This window comes from Poecile atricapillus, chromosome 9 (genome assembly GCF_030490865.1).
Source record: "Poecile atricapillus isolate bPoeAtr1 chromosome 9, bPoeAtr1.hap1, whole genome shotgun sequence".
In the NCBI taxonomy this organism is placed as follows: domain Eukaryota; kingdom Metazoa; phylum Chordata; class Aves; order Passeriformes; family Paridae; genus Poecile; species Poecile atricapillus.
Genome location: NC_081257.1, coordinates 8,534,485 through 8,549,376, shown reverse-complemented (window position 1 = coordinate 8,549,376; position 14,892 = coordinate 8,534,485). Strand labels below are relative to the sequence as shown.

General features: G+C 62.9%; 3 protein-coding genes across 4 annotated transcripts in view; 1 reads left to right on the top strand and 2 right to left on the bottom strand.

Moving 5' to 3' along the window:
- Positions 1–26: 26 nt before the first annotated feature.
- On the top strand, positions 27–2,033 carry LOC131582303 (transmembrane reductase CYB561D2). Its single transcript, XM_058845301.1, has 3 exons — positions 27–263; positions 339–376; positions 643–2,033. The coding sequence occupies exons 1-3, from the start codon at positions 137–139 to the stop codon at positions 1,144–1,146; spliced, it is 669 nt and encodes a 222-aa protein (XP_058701284.1). The 5' UTR covers positions 27–136; the 3' UTR covers positions 1,147–2,033.
- Positions 2,034–2,199: 166 nt separating this feature from the next.
- TMEM115 (transmembrane protein 115) lies at positions 2,200–5,123 on the bottom strand. The gene is made up of 2 exons (XM_058845298.1): positions 4,082–5,123; positions 2,200–3,372 (listed from the first exon to the last, which is right to left on the bottom strand). Exons 1-2 carry the CDS (start codon positions 4,933–4,935, stop codon positions 3,168–3,170), a joined length of 1,059 nt encoding a protein of 352 aa, XP_058701281.1. The 5' UTR covers positions 4,936–5,123; the 3' UTR covers positions 2,200–3,167.
- Positions 5,124–5,286: 163 nt separating this feature from the next.
- CACNA2D2 (calcium voltage-gated channel auxiliary subunit alpha2delta 2) overlaps positions 5,287–14,892 on the bottom strand; it is a 222,941-nt gene continuing 213,335 nt past the window's right edge. For both annotated transcript variants that reach the window (XM_058845292.1, XM_058845293.1), the window contains 16 exons: positions 14,454–14,514; positions 12,051–12,148; positions 11,783–11,873; positions 11,589–11,651; positions 11,382–11,485; positions 11,198–11,296; positions 11,012–11,106; positions 10,736–10,783; positions 10,302–10,373; positions 9,988–10,140; positions 9,818–9,870; positions 9,657–9,712; positions 9,445–9,568; positions 8,832–8,941; positions 8,533–8,621; positions 5,287–7,947 (listed from right to left, as the gene is read on the bottom strand). In XM_058845292.1, the coding sequence (XP_058701275.1) occupies positions 7,819–7,947; positions 8,533–8,621; positions 8,832–8,941; positions 9,445–9,568; positions 9,657–9,712; positions 9,818–9,870; positions 9,988–10,140; positions 10,302–10,373; positions 10,736–10,783; positions 11,012–11,106; positions 11,198–11,296; positions 11,382–11,485; positions 11,589–11,651; positions 11,783–11,873; positions 12,051–12,148; positions 14,454–14,514 (1,445 nt within the window). In that variant the 3' untranslated portion in view covers positions 5,287–7,818. The remainder of the gene's footprint in view (positions 7,948–8,532; positions 8,622–8,831; positions 8,942–9,444; positions 9,569–9,656; positions 9,713–9,817; positions 9,871–9,987; positions 10,141–10,301; positions 10,374–10,735; positions 10,784–11,011; positions 11,107–11,197; positions 11,297–11,381; positions 11,486–11,588; positions 11,652–11,782; positions 11,874–12,050; positions 12,149–14,453; positions 14,515–14,892) is intronic.

The following is a 14,892-nucleotide window of genomic DNA, read 5'->3' as shown; positions in this document are numbered from 1 at the left end:
GCCCTTCCCGCCACTCAGAGGCAGTGCAGCGCGAGGGGGCGGGCCTTAGTGCTGACGGACAGTCCATCTCAGCCAATCGGAGCCCGCGCCGCGGCCCGGCCATGTCGGCGGCGGCGGTTCCGCCCGGCCGGCCAACATGGCCCTGACGGCCGAGACCGAGTCCCGCCTGTATCGCTCGCTGCGCGTGGCCGCCGGCGCCGCCGCGCACCTCGTGGCGCTGGGATTCCCCGCCGCTGTGGCCGTGCTGGCGCGGCCCGGATCCAGTGAGTGCCGGAGGGGCTGGGGGCGCTGGGAGGGCCGGATGTCTCAGCTCACCTCACCCTGCGCTTCCCTTCCAGGTCTCTTCTCCTGGCACCCGTTGCTCATGGCCCTCGCGGTAAGTGCCGCCGCCCCGGCCACCGCCCCGCTGCCGTGCGACAGGCAGGGGCCGCGCTGGCGGAGCCCCGGGCGGTGGGTGCCGAGCCCCGGGAGCCGCGGGAGCCCCGGGCGGTGGGTGCCGAGCCCCGGGAGCCCCGGGAGCCCCGGGCGGTGGGTGCCGAGCCCCGGGAGCCCCGGGAGCCCCGGGCGGTGGGTGCCGAGCCCCGGGAGCCCCAGCGCAGGGGCGTTTGGCCGGTGCCAATCTCGCTGCCCTCTGCCCCGCAGTTCTCGTTCCTGATGACGGAAGCGCTGCTGATCTTCTCCCCGGAGACCTCGCTGCTGCGCTCCTTCTCCCGCAAGGTCCGAGTGCGGGCGCACTGGGCCCTGCAGCTGCTCGCCCTGCTCTGCGCGCTCCTGGGGCTGGGAATCATTACCTACAACAAGCACCTGAACGGCAAAGGCCACTTTGTCACCTGGCACGGGCTGACGGGGCTGCTGGCCGTGCTGTACGCCGGCGGGCAGTGCGCCGGGGGCGTGCTCCTGCTCTACCCCAAGCTGATGAAGAACTGGACGCTGGCCAAGCTGAAGCTGTACCACGCAACCTCAGGGCTGGTGGGCTACCTGCTGGGCTGTGCCAGCCTGATGTTGGGCATGTGCTCCCTCTGGTTCACCACCACGGTGACCGGTGCCTCGTGGTACCTCGCCATGCTGTGTCCCCTCGTCACCAGCCTGGTTATCATGAACCAGGTGAGCAACGCGTACCTGTACCGCAAGCGGAGCCAGCACTGAGGGCTTGGTGCTGACCTGAACTTCCCAGAGCGAGCTGGGTCTCCCCTTGCAGCCCCCCTGCTTGCACAGGGTCTCCTTGGAACTTGATTTCTACTTACTTGTCTTTCATTAGTCCTGGATTGTCCATAGTGTCTTGTCCCTGAGGAGCAGCTGCGATGTGTTTGACACCTCACCCCTTCCTCAGTGGGGAAGTTCCCCAGTACAGGTAAAGCTGCTGGTCTCTCCAGCAGCTTGGTGCTCAGTGCTGGGAAATGGAGGGCTCACTCAGGATTCCTGCTCCTTTCCCTTCCCACGCAGGGCTGCTTTGGAGTGGGCAGGACAGGAGGTGAGGAGGGCAGGGAGGCCCTTCTCTCCCAGGAGGCTGCAGCAGGCACCACGCTGCCTCTGCCCCACGGGGGCAGCTTGGCCAGGAAAGCACAGGACACGGTTGTAGCTTCAGCCCTGGCAGGGCTGGGGCAGGGTGGTGGCACCTGAGCAGCGGTACAGCAGCACATGTGTCCCCATGGCATGGGCATTCCCTGGGATCAGAGCGGGCAGCTCTGCCCCACGGCCCTGGGTCTGGGCACCCACTGCCACGCACAAACCCCTCCTCCGTGGGCTGGGCTCGGCCTGGTAGGGTGGGGTCAGTTTACAGAGCAAATTACTGAGCCGGGCTGTGAACCTGCAGTCAGCAAGTCGTAGGGAACAGCGTGAGCGCGGGGGGAGGTGCAGACATGGGCGATGAACCCTTGGGAAGGCAGGAAGAAACCTCCTTGCTGGCACAACAGCCTTCCAGCACGCTTCCTGCTCCCGGCAGGGCTGGAGAGCTGGGAGCGGCTCCCAGGCTGAAAAATTCCTCTGTATCCAGAGCTTTTATTCAATAAAAATTTCAGGCAGCTAGAGTGCAACAACCTCTCTTTACTCCTTGGGCGGGATGACTTTTGGGGTGCAGATTTCCCATCTCCTGCTGGGAGCACCTGGGAAGAAACGCCCCAGCCTTCTGACAAGAGCCCCCGGGGGCTGCTCTGGGCTGCACCCCCCACCCTGCCCATGCTCTGCTGCAGGAACCAACACTTTCAAAGAACTCTTTATTGATACCCAAATGTCTGTGTTCTTCCCATTTGACAAAACCTTCTCCTGTGGTCCTTTAAAAAAATAATCATGACACTGCTGATCCATATCCCGGGCTGGGAACTGCCCACTGGATCAGGAGCTGTGGAGGCTGTCGCAGGGAGCATCCTCTCCAAGGAAAAAAACCCTATCAACACAGAGGGAAGGAAAAGAAAGGGAGAGCCCATATTCTACCTGCAGGAAAGAAAACCTGCTGCCAGAGGAAGCAGCTAGAGCCCCACTGTAAAATTAATTCCAGCTTCTAGTTTAATCTGGCAAACGGATTAGCTGAGGAGCAGCCAAGGGCAGCAGCTCCTTGCAGGGGGAGGGGGCAGGAGAGGAAGGAGAGAATCCCCACCAGAGCTGGCAGTGCTGGGGCACTGCCATGCGGGGCTGGGTGGTCTCTTCCTGCCCAGTGTCCTGTCCCCTCCTACCCAACAAACTTCTCACCGGTCCTGGCAAGCTCCTGCTGGGGCGAGAGGAGGCTCCCCACAGGAAAGGCATTCAGAAAAACCCACCAGCCTTCCCACTGCCTCAGTTAGGGACAAAACTACTTTCAGAAAGGAGAAAATACGTGTTGAGTGCTCTGGCCAAGCCCTGGCACAGAGGAGAAGCTGACTTCGATCCCATGAGGGCCAGCACAGCGGCTCGGGGCAAGGATCAGCCCCGTGTCCCTTTCCCAGAACAGCCCCCACTGCCTGCACCGACTCCACGGCCTGCCCCGCGCTGAGGGGAGTGGCTCCAGGAATTCCTGTCCTCACGGTGGTGGCAGTGTCCCTGTCCCGGGTGCCCGGTGCTGGCCGTGAGCAGCAGCGAAGCGTTGGAATGAGGTATCCCCCTGCCTGTGCCGGGAGGAGTCCCCGCTCCCGGCCATGGGGGACGCGAGGGGGATTAGCAGCTCTCCAACGGAGACAGGGCGGGAAGGGGGCCGCTCACAGCTGGGCCGGGGCGTCCTGGAAGCTGATGAGGTTGGACTCCTGGCCGGGGCTCTTCCCAGCTGCGCTGGGGTCGGGCAGCAGCGGGCTGTTGGCTTTCGCTGCTGCTGCCGCCTCCTCCTCATCATCCTCCATGCTGGGCCAGGCTGATTGGTCCTCCACTCGCTTCAGCCGCTCGTTCAAAGCCTTCAGGGCCAGCTGCCTGCAGGACAAGGGCACGTGGGCAGGTTAACCGCGGGTCAACAGCTCTGCCCCATGGGGCACTGCACAAGTCACTCCCTGGCTTCTTCCCAGCAGGAAAGGGTGGATTCAGTAGTGCTGGGGAAGACCTGGAGCATCTAGGACTGTTCCACAGAAATCCACTCTGGCTCCCAGACTACTCACACAGAGTTTCCATGCCGCGTGGTGCAACTGGAGGCTGTCAGCAAGGGGAGCTCCAGGAATGGGGAATAAAGGCATAAAGCAGGGCAGGAAAAAGGGAGTGGCAGCACCCTGTCCAAACCCTCCTGCCAGAAGTCAGGAAGGCCAGTGCTGGAGGGCTGGGGTGTGGGGCTGACTCACTGCCCTCCCCTGGGCCAGGGTGAACTGGTGGAAGGCTGCCACGAGCAGGGGTTGTTGCCACCCCCAGCTGTCCCCCTTTCTTCTGCAGGGACCCCTAACCCTGTATGCCCTTTTTCCAGGATCCCCCCTGCCTTTCCATTGCTGCCCCACGTCTGGAAGAGCAGGATAATATCCCACCAGTTCCCTGAAATGCTCCTTACCACCTCCGTGGCAGGGCAGCCCCCAGCAGACCACATGGAGAAGGCCCCTCCTGAGCCCCTTCACCTAAATCTCCCCCCTCCTCCTCGTTTGCATTTTAAGCCATGCCCTCGCTGTCCCTAAACACGATCCCAAGGGAGGCCAGGGGGTACCTTCTCCTCTCGGCGTCCTGGGGGTCTGTCCCGGGCAGGCTGATGGTGATGGAGGACGGGGCACCCACGTCGTAGCGCTTGACGGTCTTACGGCACAAGCGCACCTTCACCAGCACGCTGTGCACCAGGTTGGCCACCAGACCCACCACGGGCTGCAGGATCTCGGGGAAGAAAGTGGCAAAGGCGAAGTGGTCGCTCATGTCTCCGCGGCCTCTACTGTGCCGCTGGTAGAAGCGGAGATAGACCCAGCTGGAGAGGAGCCCGAAACCGTACGAGGCCAGTACATTGCTCTCGACGAGGGCAGCGAGCCGCAGCAGAGCCAGGAGGAGGAGCAGGAGCATGGGGACAGCCTTCATTCTGACCTGAGGCACCTTCAGTACGGTGCTGTCCCCCATCGTCTGCTTGAGGGCCACCAAGACCCCTCCGAGGAAGCCCAGCCCGCCGTGGATGCGGACGGCGAACAGAGAGTCGAGGTGGAAGGAGGCCACATAGGTGAGGAAGTAGGCGAGGGCCGCCAGGAGCCCCACGGAGATGTTCACCACGGCGAAGAAGACGAGGAGCTCCAGCGCGCCCCAGAGGGGCTCCAGCAGGCGCCCGGCCGCCCCCAGCGTGGCCAGGCTGGCCGCCAGCCCCCAGGCGCGCTCCTCCACCAGCCCGTGCGTCAGCAGCGTCCACACCCAGAAGTTGGGGGGCAGGAGGTAGCCGGGAGTCACCCCCAGCCCGTAGGCCGTGTCCAGCCCGAAGGAGAGCAGGTACAGCAGCACCACGGCGGCGCTCAGCGACTTCACCACCACGCTGGTGCCGGCCAGCGCCGCCAGGAAGTGCTGCCGGGCCACCGGCAGGTACCGCCGCATCTTCGGCCCCGCGGGCGGGACGGGGCGGCCCCGCGGGGGCTGCCTGGCCCCACCCGCCCGCCTCCCCGCGCCGGGCCCCGCGCAGCCCCCGGCCGGCCCCGGCCCCGGTCCCTGTCCCTCCCTCCGCCGCTGCCGCGGGCCAGGCCGCGCTCAGACCCTCTGCTGGGCCAGGCCGGGCGCGGACAAACAGCGCCGCTGCGCATGCGCGGAACGGGGGCGCCGGGGCGGGGCTGCCGCGGGGCGGGGCCAGGGCGCCGCGGGGCACGCCGGGACTTGTAGTGCGGCCACGTTGGCAGCGAGGGGCGGCGCGGGACACACGGACACGGAGCGGAAACGGGAGGACATGGGACAAACGAGCGATACGTGCTTGGGGGGGACACGGACACAGGGGGACACACGGATACAGGGGGACACGGCGGGACGTGGCGGAGAGCGGTGGCACAACACGATTGTGGGGCGTGAAGGACGCAGTCATGGGGATGCGTACATGGGTGCACAAACCCTGGGAAATGGAGATACGGACACGGCTGGGGCTGGGCACGGGGAGCACTCGGGGACATTGGCCCTCTGAAATGCACACACGGGGACAATGGCGCGGAGTGGGGCGTGGGAGGGGTGACACAGCCGTGAGGGGACACAGGAGGATGGAGGGCTGGGTCCCCGCTGTCCCCCCGCCCCTCCTGTGCAGCGTGTGGGGCTCTGTGTGAGCCCACGGCTCTGCCGTGTCCCTTCCTGTGCCGTGTCCCTGCCTGTGCCGTGTCCCTTCCTGTGCCGTGTCCCTTCCTGTGCCGTGTCTCTGCCTGTGCCGTGTCCCTGCCTGTGCCGTGTCCCTGCCCCCCGGAGGTGCAGCAGGTATGAGGACTGTCCCACCTGGCAGGAGCCCCCCGATATCCTGTGTCCCCCCACATGCTGTTTCCCCCCCAACCGTGCCCACGTCCCCGGGCAATGACGCAGCCACCGCCTGTGAAGTGAAAATATGAACATTATTTAATAACTGAGTCTCTGTAATAAACCATTTGAAAATATTTTACAAGGAGTCACACGCACGATATCTTACAAATTGTCTTTTTGTTGTTTTTTTTTTTTTTTAGTTTTCCAACTCTTCTGTACAAAAAAAAAAAAAAAGAAAAAAAAAAAAAGAAAGAAACGCAAAGAAATTAAAAATAAATTAAAGAAAATTAAAAACCCAATGCCTTTGAATGAGCAGAGAGAAGCTTTTGGGTGGGGACAGGGCAGGAGGTGACCCCGGCGGGACGGGGGGCCCGGGGCCACGCCGCCCCTACGTCCCATTGGTTTTTAACTTAAAATAGACTATATATGTATATATTTATAGGTATGTATAGTGGTGGTTTTCTGGCAGAGCACCTAACTAGACTACAGAAGTACACACACTCCCGGTAACACAGAGCCATCTGTTCAAACACGGTTCCCAGAGACAGTAACCAAACACACACTGAAAAAGCTACAAGCAGAATGACCATTAATTAACCCCAGCACTAATTAGCGCCCGGCGCCCTCCCCAGCCCCCCCGGGGTGGCCGTGCCGAGGGGGCTTCCCCTGGACCCGGTTGATGGGGTGGCTCTGAGGGGGGTGCCCCGGAGGGGTGAGGGTCCCCAAGGCTGCCCAGGGACCCCCGGCACTGCCGGGAGCAGCGGTGGGAGAGGGGGGGCGGGTGTGGCACCCCGGGATGTCACAGCTGTCACCCTGTTCTGGGTCCCTCCAGCCCCGCGGCACCTCTCCTGGCTGGGTTTGTGGGGTGCAGTGGGGTGCCAGGGCTCAGCAGCCACGCCACTCCCCTCCTTGGCACCCAGTGGATTGACTGAGGGGGACAAGAGCCCCACCCGAGCGCCCCGGTGGGAGCCCCAGCCCCCGAGGCACCGCTACGTGTCCCCGGGAGCAGCCCCAGGGACGGGCACGGCCCTTGTGGGGACATGCGGCACGTCCCGCTGCATTTGGCACTGGAGGACGTGCGACACGTCCCGCGGCGGGGCGTGTGGCGTGACCCGCTCGGGGACACAGGACATGTCCCCCGGGGACAGGCAGCACGTCCCCCCGGCCGCTGCGGGTTCTTTGGCAGGGCACGGGGGCCGGGCGGGGCTGGGGGGGCGGGGCAGGGCTGAGCGGGCAGGATTCACAGTGATCTGCAGAACGGAAAAGAAACAAAATACATTTTTTTTCCCCCTCCTTTTCACCCCGCTATCAGTGCCCCAGAACGGCGGAGCCGAGCGCAGGGACCGGGGCTCCATCGTGTCCCGGCGCAGGCAAAGGCCACTGCCCCCCGCCCCTGTCCCTGCTCGCCCCCAGCCCCAGCCCGCAGGGATGCTGGAGCTGCCCCACAGGCCCTGGGGCCGGCACCGCTGGAACAAATGATACTGACCCGCACAGTCAAGTCCTTTCTTTCTTTCTTTCTGTTTTTTTTTTTTTCTTTTTTCTTTTTTTCCTTCCCCTCCCTCCCCCCATTTTTTTTTTTTCCTTTTTTTTTTTTTTTTCCCCATGTGTCCTCGTTGCTGACAATAAACCCCGCCGGTCTCCAGGTGAAAATGTTGGAAACTCGATGTAGAAAGATCTGCTTTAAAATCTTCAGGCTAAAAAAATAGGCGAGGTGAATGGAGGGGGTCGCGGGCGGAGGACACCGACGCCACTTTTCCAAGTCCGAGTGGCCGGGAGGGTGCGACGTCGGGGCCCCGTCCCGGTCCCCGCTCTGCCGGGGAGCCCCTGCCCGCACCCCGACTCTTCTTTGGCTGCGGCCGGTGGGGAGAGCGGGGCGGCACCGTGGGGGTCCCCGAGGCGGCGGAGGGGACGTCGCTCCCGCTCCACCGGGCCGGGGAGGGACATGGAGATGGAAGTTGAAAGAAAAGAGAGCTGGCGGGGACGGCCAGGGGGCTAAAGGCAGGCGGCCGGGGGCAGTGGGTGCCGGCTGGTGCTGGAGTAGAGAAGCAGCAGCTGCAGCGAGAGCAGGACCCCCAGGGAGGGGGAGAAGGAAGCCCCTCGGCCGCAGTCTGAGGTATCTTCCTGAGTGGGTGAAAAGAGAGGGGCCGTGGGGCACCCCCAGCAGTGCCTTGGCACCCCAGGGGCACCCACTACGCTGGTAGGGGCTCCTGCTGCCTCCCTGCAGCCCTGAGAGCCTCCAGCCCTACAGCACAGCCCCCGGGAACGACCCCTGGTGCTGCTCTCCCCAGGACCCCCCTGGCTCTGCTCTTCCCCCCAGGAGGGGACTCCAGTGGGGGGATCCCTCCTAGCTGTGATCTCCCCAGGGAATACACCAGGGCTCTTGAGCCCTCCTCTCTATCCTCCCAGGGCTCCAAACCCCTATCAGAAGGGTCCCCCCACAGTATTGCACCCCCAGGGATCTCCTCATGGCTCTGCTCCCCCCAGGGGGGACACTCACCTTTCCATCTCTGCCTCAGGGTTGAACCTCTCAGCTCTGCTCCACTGCCCAGGGGGAACCCACTGCCCAAATTTCCCCCAGAGGAGCATCCCATAGGGGATCCCCCCATGGCTCTGCTCCCCCCACCAGGGGATACCCAGTGTCCCCATCCTTTCCCAGGGGCCAGCCCCAGCTCTGCTGCCCCCCTGCTCCCCCTGCACCCCACGTACTGTTGCATTGTAGTCGAAGCAGATGTGGGGACCTTTCCGGTAGCGGGGCCTGTCCACCAGCTCACACTGGTTGGGGTCCCTCGGGGGGGCTTTGCAGGTCAAGGAAACCACCAGGAACAGGGCAGTGGAGGCTTGTAGAACACCCCCAGCCCCTTTGGCCACAGGCCAGCTTTTTCCACCCCTGCCAAACTCCACAACTCCACATCTTTGCCTCCTGCCTGTCCCACAGACCCCGTGTGTTCCCCCCACCCCACTGCCACCACATCCCAGTGGGATGCAGCTGAGACATCAAAGGATACCTCTTACCTCTGCCTGCAGCAGCTTGACAGACTCACACTGACTGCAGATGGGCTTGTCAGCCACCACGAAGAGCAGGTTGGTGTTGGCCAGTCTCTGTGCATGGAAGAGCCTGGGGGTGCGAAGGCAGTGGGACCCCACTTACCCTGTGCCCCAATCCCCCCCAGCCGCCACTGCAGGCTGTCATGACTGTCCCTGTCCTCCTCCCCATCCCTGTCCCAAACTTCATCCCTATCCCTAACCTCATGCCTGTCCATATTCCCACCCTTGTCCCCAACCTCATCCCTATCCCCATTCCCTGCCCTGGTTTCCATCCCCATCCTCATCTCCACCTCCCTCCCTCCCCATCCCCATGCTGAGGGGCTGCCCAGGGACTCAGCTCTGATGGGATTCCAGAGCTTGGCTCCACGCAGAGGATCCCTGGGGACACCATCAGCCACAGCCCGTGGGGACAATGCTGTTCCTCTCTGTCACCCTCTCCTGGTATCCCCCCCTAAATGTGGCACAGCATCTCCTATTGCCCCCACACAGGCTGCTGCACTGGGATCTTGGCAAAGGCAGCCTCGGGGGTGTCCCCAGCCCTGCCCAGGGGTGGGACAGTGGGGATGGACCCACCTGGAGCAGTTGCCGCAGTCGATGATGGCGTTGTAGGTGGCGTTGACGGTGCTGAAGTAATACTGGGTCTGCTTCATGATGCAGCTCGTCTCCCTGGCCTCCATGCCGTCCCCCACCACCTCCTCTGTGCCAGCACAGCGCTGTGGGCCAAAGGCCACCAACCCCCCCCCAGCCCCTGCCCACCCCCAGCTCAAAGCTCCCCAGGGACTGACCCGTCTGGAACCAGCTGCTGTAGGTGAGGCTGTACAGGAACTGCTGGAACAGGGACCTGGGGAATCAAAGCGTGGCCACGTCAGGCATCCCAGCCCCAAGAACAACCCAGTGTCACTCCTCAGTGGGAATGGCCCCAGGGAGGGGACATGGCAGGACTCACCAGGCTGCGGCCGAGGTCCACCAGGCGAGGCTCAGGAGATCGGCCACAGTGGGCTGTGGGCAAAGAGGGGGCAGTGAGCCAGCAGGTCCCCATGAGGGGTGCTGGGGACACACTCACGGGTCCCTGAGCTCCCAGACCAGCTGGAATGCACCATCCCTGTGGGTACTCACCACGAAGACGCCGCGGGGCGCCGCGCCCGTGTTGCTGGGGGCCTCGGGGGCACAGACAGACTGGAAGTCGTAGGACTCCTTGCGAGCGTAGAAAGAGTTGTTGTAGAGGGCAGACATCAGGTTGGCATCCACTTCGCTGAAGAACTTGCCCACCTGAAATGGGGACACTGAATCTGCACCCAAATGCCACCTTGACACGGGACTCCCTCGAGGGGACTCAAGTGGGGCTGTGTCACACCACCCATGACACGAGATCAAGGGTCTCAGCTCCTCGCCGGCATCCCACGCCCACGAGAGCTGTGGGCACCGCTCACCTGGTACCAATGGTCCTCCTGGTTGGAGAGCACCAGGAAACCCCCATCATCGATGAGGACACAGATGAGGTCCTGGGGAAGGAGGGCAGCGTCATCCAACTCTGGCCATGGCCAGGGCAAGGCAGGACCAGCAGGGTGGGGGGTGGCAGGCTGCCAGGCCAGGGCGCCAGTGCTGTGTCCCCAAGCCTCAGAAGCATCTCAGTGCCACAAACACCTGTGCTGGGTGCAGGGAGCAGGAGACACCACCCACCCTGGGAGCTGAACAGCCCTCTCAGGGGCTCCATGGGGGCAACCCCCAGGCATTCACCCCTGCAAGGCAGGCTGAGTCTGGCTGAGCTTGGGGAGCAGCAGGGGACAGAATGGGTGCACAGGTGGGGTAAGCAGGGGACATGCATCTCTCATTCCATATACACCCACCCCTGCCCACCACCCACCTTGTTGTTGGCCTCACAGTCCATCTCACAGCTGCTTGAGGGGTCACACTGTCAACCAAAAGCAGGGCAGAAGGACAGGTTAGCTGGATGGCCATCCCTCCAGAGCTGTCCTCCCAGCCAGAAGGGGACATGCAGGGTGCTGTCCCCAGAGGCTGAGGAACAAGCCTGTTGCGACCATGGGCACCGTGCCCCAGCAGTGCCCCCTCAGCAAGCAGAGCTCCCTCCCTGTCCTGTCTCCACCCCTGTTCCCTGGCTGTGCCAGCCCCCAGGACGTACCCGGCGGGTGCCCAGCTGGTCACGGTCTGTCCTGTTGCTCGCCAGCACTTTAAACTTCTCAGCCCAGGCCTCCAGGTCCAGCTTCACCCCCACCACTGGGGCAGTGGGGAGATGGGGTGAGCTGTTGCCTGGGGGGGTTGCAGGGACCCCCCAGCCTGGCACCAGGGCACCCAGCTCCCTGCCTACCTGCAGGCTTCAGAGTCTTGCCCCCGATGCTGAGCTCCACGGCGGTGCTCACCAGGATCCCGATGGTGTTGTTCTCCAAGTCCAGCCCCCGGTAGCCAGCTGTGGAAGGCAGGGGTGACATCAGGGGACACGTGGAGCCAGCAGCAGCCTGGGTCACACCCTGTTGCCCTGAGCTGGCACCCACCATCCCGGTAGGGTGGCTTGAAGATGTAGCCCTTGTTGTCCAGGCTCCTCCGGTAGAAGCTGGCGTTGAAGGGCTCCGGCTCTTCCTCCCAATCATCCGCGGCCCTGGCAGGGAGAAGCCACAGCCGTGACTGTCACTGTCATCTCTGGTCCCACCAGAGATGGCCCAGCAGGAGCAGACACGTCACTGTGCAGGGTAGACACTCACTTGTTAGGGAAGACACGGGTGATGCCCCCGTCGGTGGCTGCGAAGACAGCCAAGAGGCTGTACCTGCAAGGAGAGGGGCCAGGTACGCCAGCCATCAGTGGGGTTTTGCTCTGCCCCCACCTCCACAACCCACCCCAATCCTCATCTGTCCTAAGACAGTGCTGCCCACCCTAGGCCATCTCCCCTCCACCTACGTGTTGAGGTCCTGGTCCTTCCAGACTTGCTCCACCAGCTGCTGTGTGATACCCGTGTCCAGGATCAGGTTGTGCAGGAGGAAGTTGTCACCTTGGGAGTTGGAGAGGAAGAAGAGGTGAGAGCTGACTCCATGAAGGCCACCCATATCCCCTGCCCTGCCCAGGACCCCAACCCCAGCACAGTTTATCCCCTGCTCCATCTCCCCCTGAATCCCCATCTACCCCCAGCCCCCCGGCAGCCCCCCCACCAGCCATCCCAGCTACTCACACTGCTTGGAGTCTGGGGTCACCTTTTCCATGAGGGCAATAAAGTTTTCCAGGAATTCGGTGTTGTTATCCGACAAGTCGAGGTCTTTGCAATACTCTCTGGGGTTTGGGGGACAAGGTTTGTCGTTCGTGGGGATGGAAAAGGTAAGGTCAGTTCTCCCCCGGGGACGGCGGGGTGGGGCTGGCCGTGCTGCCAGCACCCAGGCTTGACAGGGACACAATGGTGGTGACGTGCCACCTCTCCTGAGAGTGTCACCCCACCAGGGGAACTGGCTGTGGGCATCTCTGCAGACTGCCCATTACCCAGCCCCTGCTGCCTGCAGTGCCACCCGAGAAGCGTCACACCAGTCACCGGGCCTGTCACTGCCACAGGCACTGAGGTGCCATCACCTCTGCCAGAGCAAGGTTTGATGGATCCTGGTTTGCCCAGAATAGTACAACACCAAGTCCATCTCTCCCCATACTGGTGGGGCTACTGGTGGGACTGGGTGCCTCTGACACCGTACTTACCTGTGGGGCCAGGTGTGCACTGCTATGCCCAGCCTGCCCTGCCCCTGTGGCACCCCAGGGATTGGGGGCTCCTTTGTGGGTGCCAGCAGGGATTTGCCTTGGGATTCTCCACAGCTGCACTGGCAGCACCAGGCAGGCACTCAAGGCCACACCTGTGCCCTTTGCACAGACGGTTGGGCGCTGGCTGAGCCCCAGCTGCTGGAGATGGGTACTGGCCCTGAGACACTCCTGGGACAGGCAGTACGGTGGGTGCCACGTCCCTGCTTCAGTCTGGAACACCCTGGGCGCAGAGTCCCAGCCCCACCAATGCCAGGGACAGCTGTAACCTGCTGGTCACCACGAGATTCTGACTGGGTGGCACAGTTAGTGCCACCCCAGTGTGCCAAGAGCCTCCCACCCTCAGCAGTGTGGCTGTGAACAGTGCCAGGGTTCTCAGGGCTCCCCCACTCACAACCCCTCCGCCAAGCTCCTGACTCTGCCAAAAAGCCTCATTAAGAGGACAAACCTTGCAGCAAAGGGTGGCAGGGAGCATGCCCACGGGGCAGCTGAAAAAGGTGAGGCACTCTGCCCAACTCAGCCCGGCCCCTCAACCCCTGTTCGGGGGGGAACAGCCACCTAAATATCTCCACCGACACGCACAGATACAGGTACTCACACACCCACGGGGGACGGGGGATATACGGTTTCTGAAAATCTCCAGCGGCCCATGGGCGCGGCAGCACCGGCAGCAGATCATACAGTCGCCCTGGGTGCCGGGCACACCCCGGCACACGGCCCCTGCCTGCCCCTGCCCACGCCGGGCAGCACCCACCGCAGCCAGGGTGCTCATGGAGCTGCTCTGACATAGCAAAGGGCTCACCCTGACTTCCAGAGCCCGCTGTTTTCTGCAGCTGCACGGTCTGCAGATCCCCAGCCCAGACACTGAGCCCATCACTGCAGCCCGAGCAGCGCAGTGGGTGCAGACCCACCCCCGGGGCCTTGGGCTCGGGCATCCCCTCCTTATCCATCCTCCAGGTGTGCTTACAGGCCAATTTTCAGTAGCAGTTTTCCTGTTTCTCATTCACGCTCTGCTTTGGCTCCCACGTGTCCTGGACTTCACCCCCACCGCCCAGCAGAGGGCCTGGGGACTGAGCTCCCCTAAAAGGCCGGGCTGCACAGTGACTGTCCATCCGGGGCTGGTTTACCCATAGTGTGAGTGATGCTGTGGGCTGGGAAGGTGGGGGGTACTCGCAGGTGGCCGTGCTGAACCTCAACCCACTGCGGTCCCCAAAAGCCGCACTGGCAAAACATCCCCTAACGGGACGTTTAGCTGCTATAACGACCTGTCAGCAGATAGGTGATTAGCTGGTGATGTTAATTAGGGCTGGGCAGAGATTGCACTGTAGCAGTGGGAAGGGCGGGGTGCTGGCAGAGTCATGGGGCTCCCCGAACACCCCACTGAAGGACGGCCCTTCATCCCTGCTAGGTGACAAGCCTGGGTGCCATGGCCCAGGGGAGGGGACATATCTGTCCGTCCTCATATCCCCAAACCCTCTGAGCATCCCAAATTTGAGCCGAAACCTCCCCTTCCTTCTCCCTCCCCCTCCGCAGCCAGCACGACTGTATGATGCCGCCGCCGGCCCCTCGCTCGGCAGGGATTTTCAGAAACTATACCTATATATGCACGCGCAGAGGTCGGGCTGCACCGGGTGCATATATACCGTGCTGGATGTAACCGGGTGGCGCAGCGGGGCCGGGGTCCCGGCGGCAGCCCCGCGGCCGAGCGGGCACACGACACACACAGCCACAGGGCACGGGGAGCGGGGACAAGGCACGATGAGGATGGGGGCGATGGTGGGGTCGGCAGCGGGGCCGGGGCGGATGCACACCTCGGCAAGCGCACACGCAAAGCTACCTGGGAGCAATGAACACATGTCCCTCCGACTCAAAGCTGTTGGGCAGCAGGTATTCAAAATCTGCAACAGAAAGGGAAGGTTATCCGGCGGGGAGCGGGGCGCCGGGGGCCAGGAGGGAGAGAGACGGACAGAGAGAGAGAGAGAGAGAGAGAGGGGAGGGAACAAAAAAAAAAAAAAGAGAGAAAAAAAAAAGAAAAAGGCGTTTGCTGCTCTTGGTAACAAGAGAGGAAGGAAAAGGCCGTTCTGCTGTTGCTGGCACCGCACGGAAAGGAAGGTTAGAGCCAAATCAGGAGAGGTTTGCCCATCTCGGCTCGAATTTGCTCGGTCGCGGCTGAAGGCGCGCGGGTGCGTACGCGCGGCCGGTACGCAGGGACACACAGACACACACACATATATATATGTGCGCACATGTATATATATATATGCATGTTCGGGAGG